The sequence below is a fragment of the Cornus florida genome, unplaced genomic scaffold (assembly GCF_030987335.1).
Source record: "Cornus florida cultivar Cherokee Brave unplaced genomic scaffold, ASM3098733v1 CherokeeBrave_3.0.0_Hap2_Chr04, whole genome shotgun sequence".
Classification (NCBI taxonomy): domain Eukaryota; kingdom Viridiplantae; phylum Streptophyta; class Magnoliopsida; order Cornales; family Cornaceae; genus Cornus; species Cornus florida.
Window position 1 is genome coordinate 53,007,827 of NW_026775574.1, and position 9,250 is coordinate 53,017,076.

The 9,250-nt window shown below is 37.5% G+C and overlaps 1 protein-coding gene across 1 annotated transcript; it reads right to left on the reverse strand.

Annotated features, from left to right (window-relative positions):
* Positions 1 to 2,728: 2,728 nt before the first annotated feature.
* LOC132303242 (uncharacterized) lies at positions 2,729 to 5,579 on the reverse strand. Its single transcript, XM_059800422.1, has 2 exons — positions 5,366 to 5,579; positions 2,729 to 5,144 (listed from the first exon to the last, which is right to left on the reverse strand). Exons 1-2 carry the CDS (start codon positions 5,376 to 5,378, stop codon positions 3,058 to 3,060), a joined length of 2,100 nt encoding a protein of 699 aa, XP_059656405.1. The 5' UTR covers positions 5,379 to 5,579; the 3' UTR covers positions 2,729 to 3,057.
* Between the last annotated feature and the right edge of the window lie 3,671 nt (positions 5,580 to 9,250).

The window sequence follows — 9,250 nt, forward strand, 5'->3', positions numbered from 1 at the left end:
GTCCGAAAAAGTTTAAGTGCTCTATCCTTTCCTGCATTTTTTCTACCACAATCAGGAGTATGTGGAAAGAGAGGCATGCTGGTACATGAGTTTTAAGGACTGGCCAGCCTTCTGCTGCAGCGCTCAATGTTAACTGGGAAGTCTTGTTGCCTTTTCATTAGTCTATTGAGGATGTCTTAACCTTGTTCCAGCCTTCATGATTTCTGATTTGAATAGATTTTTATCTTTTTTCTTTCAATGTATTTTATTTTTATTTTTATTATTGGAAATGGCGCTTATTCCATTTCAGCTTGTACTAAGGGGTTATGCCCTCTTTTAATCCTTGTACGTTTGTAGCTTTGTTATTAATGTTTTTTTTTTTTTTTTTCCTCAATGGGGTATTTTATATATAAATAAAAAATAAAAAATTGTACAAGTACATAAGGAGGCATACCTCCTTTTACAAATCAAGGCCTAGATAAAGCCCATTTCCAGTAAATACTGGGAAAAAACAAAAGACTCGAAATCGTGAAAACACAAGACTGAAGTCATCTAAGCTACGAGAGAGGTAAGACAAGACCTCCCACACAATATTCTTGGCAATATAAGAAGCTTGTTCCTTAACACCCTCATGTAGCACTGCATTCCTTACCATCCAAAATTTTTCAAACAGTTGTTGTAAATATGGAACTTAAAATTTTAGACCTGAGAGAATTCTTGATAAACTGCTGGCTGAATCACTCCAAAATCTGTTGTAAAGAAGTCCATGTAGGCAGCTCTAATTGCAGAAAACCAAACAACTCCAGCCAGATACTATGAGCATAGGAATAGAGACAAAATAAGTGATCATTAGAATCCTCATTCTGCCAACAGTTATGACAGATAGAAGTCAGAGTAATTCCACGTTTCTACAAGTTAACCAATGACAAATTTCTATTATGCAATATAATCCAAACCACTACTGCAATTCTAGGCCTATTATGTTTCCAAACAAAACAGCTCCAATTCAGGTTCTGACTTGAAGATCTGCAAATATTCCAAGCTGATTTCAGAGTGAAAATACCATGCTTCCACACAATCATATCCTTCCCAGAATTAATCTTGACTCTTAGAATCTCTGTTACAACTTCTTCAGGCATAAAATCAGGAATAACCCAATTACCAGATTGCATAATATCAGCAACTCGAAGATTTTTGTGCACTTGCCTAAGAATAGTAGCTCCAACTCTCTGGATCAATGTTTGGTTCTCACACCAAGGGTCAGTTAGTAACTTGAATTCCATACCATCTCCAATTTTAAAATCAATATTATTCAAAAGCAGCTGCCTAACTCCTACTATTTGCTTCCAAACAGTTGAATCTTCACCCTTAGGAATCACATTCCAGAAAGAAACCCTCTGCAAGTATACTGTATGTAACCATTTGATCCACAACTTGTCTTTTTTCTGAACAAAATCCTAGCAGATAGCAATTTTTGCAGCCTCATCAATATCCTTAGTTCTTCTAATGTTGAAACCTCCCTCAGAAATAGATAAAGTAACTTGACTCCACTTTATTTGAGAAATTTTTTAAACATCATGTTTGCCACTCCACAAGGAATGCTTAAACCTCCTCGCCAGACTATTCTTCACTTCCCATGGGATTTTAAAACCAAATACCCAATGATATAAATAAGAGAACAACACAGACCTGAGTAATTCAACCCTCCCTGCAATAGATAGATTGATGGTATTCCAATGTGCCAACCTTAAATTAATGTTATCAAGCAAAATCCTGAAATCACCACATTTCAAACAATTATTTGATAATGGTCAGGTACTTGAAGGGAAAATTTTCAATCTGAAATTGTAAAATATTAGCCAATCTTATTTTTCCCCTCACAGATTTAGAAAAGATTACAGAACTCTTTTCTTTGTTGACCTGCAGCCCTGTAACTTCTTGAAAATGTTTAAAGACATCTACAATGGCCTTTGCAGAAGGAATGTCAGCTTTGACCACCATTAGCAAGTCATCAGCATAGAAAGCATGAGAGATCTTCATATTTGCCTGAGCAACAACCTTATAAAGCTTAATCCTACCCTCCTCTATAGCCTTTTCCATCAAATTACTAAAGTATTCAGTGACAAAGGAGAATAATAGTGGAGATAGAGGACACCCTGTCTAATACCTTTAGAAGCTGAAAAAAAATCCTGCTGGAACTCCATTACACAAGATGGAAAACTTGGAAGATGAAATACACTTTGTAATCTAACTGATCCATTTATCACTAAAACCAAACTTCTGTAACATTCTCTGAATGAAACCCCATTACACATAATCATATGCCTTCTTCAAGTCCACCTTCGAAGCCATAGTTGATCCACTTTGTTATTAATGTTAATCACACCATTCTGTGGTTAGTTTTATTCATATAAAATAAAAAAGTCTGACCCTAACTCCATTGCTTGGGGAAAGGTGGGTAAGAGCTAAAATAGTTATCGTATCAGCTTTTACTATCTCATCTTTGAGTAAATGTCTTCTTCCTTTTAACTCCTAATCTTAAAAGAAAAGGCATCTGCATAAAATCCTTAAGCATTTGAATCAATTCTTGGCAGTTTTAGATTCAGTATTTATATCTTGTGTTTCATAACTCATGAGGAATACATTTGTGTCTTAGAATAAAAATAAAGAAATAATTAAAATAAAAGGCATTTGAGAAAGGTATAATTAAAGAAAGTAAAATGAACAAAAAAATAATAATAATAAAAGAAAAAGAAAAACTCATTGGTGCAATAAACACACCACAATGGCCATTATATTAAGCAGCACCGTCTTAAAAATTTCTTCTATTCATTAATTCTAAAAGATGCTACATTGCACCAACATGCTACTACAACTGCTGCAAGATAAAAAGGTAAGTTACATGACATTGCATGCCTTAATAGATATGCAAAGGAACGCAACTAGCTTAAGTAAATTCAAGCCTCATTATACCAGATCAAGCAATCTTGTGGCAATCAAGTACCTTACACTCACCAAACATCCGTATGTTACTGGTCTGTCCTTCGCTACCACCAACATTGCAGGCTTCCTAGCTACCTACTTCACAATCAATTTAGCTCTAGCATGGCCTTGAGAAATTTGGAACTGTTCTGTGATTCCCAGATGTGCCATTAGAAGCCAGACATGAGTCAGAAGTTCTCCACCTTTTCGGAGCTGCTGAGCATGGTGACTGCTTTTACAGTGAGTCGCAGCATATGCTAGAATTTCCACCCACATATGACTCAGAATTTCCCATTTATTTTCCTTGTTTTGCAATGACTTTGCAAGCCGGCAAGCATCAAACAACACAGATTTGCTTCGGTCCCCCTTCACTTTAATCGGCAATACTTCAGTGTTCACCTGAAGTAACTTCTCACAGGCTAAAGCAAAATCATTTTTTGAAATATTTCTTTCTCCAAAGAACTCCTCGGCTTCAGCGCAGGTGTCACGAAACCTGATCATTCCAATTCCCATTGGCAACAAAGAAGGACACATGACCATAAGATATAACATATAGTCTGATACATGCTTGCTTTGTTTACGACTGATACTAACCGAATCTGCTAGATCTTTCCCACAATCCAAATAGTAACAGAGGTCAGTAGCAATGTGCCAGATAAGAATGCTTTGGTCGAATTCCATCTTGGTTGCCCAATCAACTGAGAGACAATTATAATCCCTAAGAACAAAACTACCTCTCCGGATACATAAAGCACTAGGATCATCAGCGCGGTTGCAAGGCAAATTCAACAGATGTTTGAAGATCAGTTCTTTCATGTTGGGGGAAACCTTTTCATATGTCTTGTAACAATGCTTTTCTCGAAGTTTATTGATCCCAAGGAAACTTTGGACTTCAAGGAAAATTGGGGGCTTATGTCGGAGACAAAAGCTCAGTAAATTATACTGTGCCATTGAATTGGACCACCTCTGTTTCTTGGGTTGTAGCAAGCAAGAGAAGATCTTAAAGCTGCGAGATTTGCTCTGTCTAGTCGAAGAATAATAATACATCCAGTCTGAGTTGAGCATTAGAATGGCAGCATATATTTCCAGTAGAACTGCCAGCACCATCAGTAGGTATGTGATTAGTAGATCAATTGTGTGGTATCTATCGTTGTCAGATAGTAAGACAAAAGCCACCAACACCGATAAAGTGCAAGAAAAGCTCAAAAGGCGAAACATACAGCCTGCAGAAGTATATATCACCGGTGCTTTAGTGTAGAGAATGTCAAAGGCAAATCCGAGTTCAACCTCAATCACACGGAAAGCATTTTCAGGGTTATTTTTGGGACTTTCGAAATAGGATCGACTGCTGCGTCGATCCTGGAAACTAAGGATGAGATCTACAAACAGACGCCTAAATGTCTGGAACAGAAGGTATGCTTTGAGTATGAATTCACCTCCACCAGCATCATTATCATTAGGAAATTGGTCAGTGGGAACCCGGGTTTCAATTACCTCAGCGGCCTCCACATGGAACCCCTCAGCCTTCTTCAAAGTAAATTCCTCCATGAATTTGGCATAATTAGGGCCTGAATCAGGGGGAGTGAGCATCGAGTCACGACGATGCTCGCTGTTTGCAGATCTGAGTGACCAGGTTCGCTCACCATATTTGATGAGACCAGCAATAAGCATGACCATGCTCAAAATTGGAAGCCAAAAAGAACCCGGCCAGGCCCTGAGAAAGACATAGAGTGCCATTCCGGTCTGAACCACCAGTCCCAGCATGTGCCTCTGCCAGAGCTCGTTGTCTTCCAGAGAGTAAGCCGTGATGGTATCAGGACCGCCAAGGTGCAGCAGAAGAAATGGTGCCCAGAATGACATGAGCTCGTTTGTGGCATTCTGAGTTTTAACCCCTCCAGAAGACGGTGTTTTGCTTTGTTGTTGGCCAGTATAATTTCTTGAGATAATGCCAAGGGCAACGGTTGCAACCCAGTCCGCCATTAAGTAGGCAGACCAAAGAATGACTCTGACCCGAGTCCTGCCAAGATACTTTCTTCGGTCTCCAAGCACAATTAGTATTATCTGCAAGGTGAGGCTCACAAGCATCATGACACGCAGCTCCCAATAATTCCACAATTTCTTTGCCCTTTCTGGGAACACTTCCATAAGCTGCCTATTCTCCACATACATGAATGCGCTTGCAACTAATTCAATTTATATATATATATATATATATATATATATATATATTACATTAAAAAGTTAGGACTTGACTGATCTATTGATACCAGTGTTTTGAATCTATTGGATGAATTCATAAGCAATGCTTTCTATGTATATCTAATAATGAAAATTATATATAAATATATGTAAAACCAGAGCTTCAAAAGACAAACGGAGTCTAATGAAACCAACCGTAACGTACCTGTAAAGAGCATTGTCAATCTAGCTCGTCAAAAACGATGATTCATAGGGAGGGAAGGACTGAAGGCGAGATCAATGGACGCTACTAACAGGGCATGCACAAAGAGAGACACACCAGAGAGAGATCATCCAACAACATATTTTTTTTGGAAAATGATCATCCAACAACATACCAAGTCTAAAGAAGAGTAATAATTGAGATAGTAGATGGACTTGGGGTTGACCTGTCAGTTTACCAATTATTAAGGTATCTATGGAAAATTTTTGAAGGGGACAAATTGTTAGGTGACTTTCTTGACTGGGGGGACCGGGAAAGTTTATGATGGTAGACTGCATATAATTTCAAGGAATATGATATAGAACGGTCCGGGGAATTTTGAGTGGGGTGGGCTAATATCTTTTTGGATGGGCTAATGGTAGTAATAATTTTTATTTATTTTTATTTTTATTTTTTTGACTTGACTAAAATTAGGTATAGTTTTTTAGTTTGAACTGTTCGACAAGTAGTTTGACAAGTTCATTTTTGACAAATCAATAGTATGTTTTGAGTGGAAACGATGTATTGAGAAAAACCCACTAACCTTAGCTTGTTGTGATGTTGGCTTTTCGCTGAAAACCTTCGTTTAGGGTTCTGAAAAAAGTTTTGTTATGTTATAGGAGGTCTGTTGATTATTTTTCAATTTTTGTTCGATGCCTAAACAAAGTCTGATTGCTCTCAAATTTTAGATTTAGTATTTTTTATTTTTTATTTTATTTTTTCAGAATTTTTTGAGAAACTTTATTTTTAGGCGTATTTCTAGTGTTATATTCCTTTCGCTATTAGGTTTCTTTATATTTAAGTTTTCTTTTAGAGTTAGGTTTTCTATGAAGTATTATAAATACGTGTACTACAACGCAAAGTGCAGAATTAACTTTTATTCATTCAATTATCAATAACATATCAGATTTCTCTTGATTATTTCTTAGCTTTGCGGATTCAAAACACCTAATTTGTGAATTAAAGTAAACTGTTCATTGTGAACAACTTTATTGCTTCCGTTTACGTCAGTTATTATTAGAGCCTTATATTTTCCTGGTCTGATGGCAGATGAATGTGGTGACGGCAACCTCACTGGCAACGAAGATCAGCAGAGAGTGGCTCCTTCTAGGGACAAATTTCAAGGCTATCAACATAAAACCTGTAACGACCCAGCTCCTCATGGATCCGGATCATTAAACGGGTCCTAACCCGGCCCAAAAATATCCAAGGGTAAAACGGTAATTTCACATTAAATTTAAATGTCGAGGTCCAAAAAGGGTAAGATGGTAATTTACCATAATTCCATAAATTAAGACCCAAAGGACGTCATAGTCATTTACGTGTGTCACGTAACAATTAAAATGAGTTTCGGGGCAATGTAGTCTTTTCGGTGGTCAAAGCATAATTATTGCACTTATTTGGGTCATAAAAATAATTACGTGGAACCTCACTTGGGTGCCAATGTGTAATTTGGAAAACTAAACACATATTACTTAAGTAACATAAACCGGTCGACATTTCCACACCATACGTCGACTGGTTTGGGCATGAACAGTGGAAAACCCACTGCCCCCATACGTCGACTGGTTTGGGACATGATACCGGTCGACATATGGGGTGTCATACGTCGACTGGTTTGGAACGTGTACAAGATTACCACACTGTAAGATACCGGTCGACGTATGGTAGCCATACGTCGACTGGTTTGGTCATTCACGTTTAAAATGCTTAATGTCAGGATATTGGTCGACGTATAGGAAGCTACACGTCGACTGGTTTGGGTTATCCTCACCCACTGTCCAAACATTGTGCCACTACAATCACGTATATAAACTAAGATACATTTCAACATTTAATTGCAATAATAACCCCACGTTGATAACGTAATTTACCACAAGTCACTAAAATACACTAGAGGATTTAGTGTAACTAAAAGTTAATTTCATTTTAACATCAAATAAAAATGCCACAACCATCAACACCACACGTTACTTAAATACACAAAAGGCGTGTGATTGAATAAAACTTAATTACATTATCCAGTGGCCATAATTGCAAACTTATTTACATTTTCCAAAAAAAACTATGATTATACATGAAATGGCCAAATACAAAATAGCAAAAATCATTTTCTAACAACTTTCAATTTTGAGGTGGATTGGCATCCGCCGATTCTTTTCCAAGACCTGAAAAAAAGATATATAGTAGGGTGAGCTATATGTTCAGTAGGTGACACCTAAGACATGCGTCTTGGGTCCCCGTGAATCCAATCAAAGCATAGGCCAATGGGAATAGGAAGCGTGTAACATAGGGGATTAATACTACATTCCAACCAAATTCGAATACAAAGAATGCAATGCCGTGGAATGCAAATGCATGCCAATGTCGCTCCCCATTTTCTTTTCTCAAAACCAACTCTTGTAAACTGTTAATGTCACCCCCTTTGGTGACTCTGCAGCGCCGAGAGAAGGATTGGCTACTGTCCCTAACCTTTGGTGACTCCGCAGCGTCATTATGGGGCCCAGATAGCTCAACCACGCTAGGGTACTCTCCCTAGTTCCCTCTAGATTACATTAACCTACCGGTCCGTTGGTAACTCCGCAGCGACCGGGTTTTCCAAAACATTTTCATCAAAACATTCTTCCCAAAACTCCCCATTTTTAATTCAAAACAATTTCTCCTATTTCATGCAACCCAATGATGCATTTGTGTATATATGTTCCATGGTGATTAAGACATTTAAAGAACAACAACAACCAATCAAGCTTATATCATGTTCCACATTTTCAAGATGGATTATCATCATATTAAACACAACAAGGTAGCATCTAGACATGCTTTTCACATAATACAAGTTACATTCAATATCATGAAATTCTCTAGACATCAATAATATAATCATTGATACAATTAACTCTTAAATTAAACGTATTATCACACAAGGAAGGTATAATACACAAAAGAGCAAGAAAACATGAATTAAGATGCCCCTACCTCAAGTTTGCACCAAAACCCTAAAAATGGGTCCTCAAATTCGAACTCCAAGGAGGGCACTAAAACTGAAATTGCTTGTATGGATGCGTAGAGCTCGTCGTGCTCGTCGTTTTGCCTCAAACGGCACCCAATTCCAACAAGAGATGAAGAAACAATTAAGCTCCAAAGATTTGAAGCAAAATGAAAAAAAAATGAAGAAGAAAGAGAATAAGAGAAAAAGTGACGGGGAGAGAGAGTTTGAGAGACCAAAAATGGTCTCTAGCCACTTAAGGCTTAGTGGTGGGGCCCGCCAAAATTCTTTTCTTTTCCATTTTTCTTTTACTTCAATTTACACCTCACACACATAAAATGCACCACATGAATGCTACATACATTATATAAAATTAAATGAACAAAATGCGAATAGACCCAACTAAAATCCCGTACGCAAAACGTGAAAGGACGAAAATACCCCTGCGTCAACGAAATTCGAAAAAAAATAAAAAATGACAAAAACCGGAAACATCACAAAACCTAACGAACGTTGCAAGATAATCAAGTAATGTGAGTTGGAGCAAAATTGCGAGAGCAATAGGGTGCATAATGTTGACGAAGAACCTGTTTGGAATTGTTACCCCATCCCATCGTGTAGACAGCTAGCCTACGATCAAGAATTCAGTGATGATGATAAAGATTGCATTGAAGACGTGTTTGAGGGTTATAAATACACGCGAATATATTCTAATTATATGGATTATGATCCTAAGAATTTTCCTTCTAGTTCTGATGGTTTATTTCATGTTGAAGATTTCTTGAATTGGCTAGAAGATTTTTGATGTGACCCGAGCGTGTGCACAAAATAATGCACAACACTTTGAGTTTGAAAATTAGTGT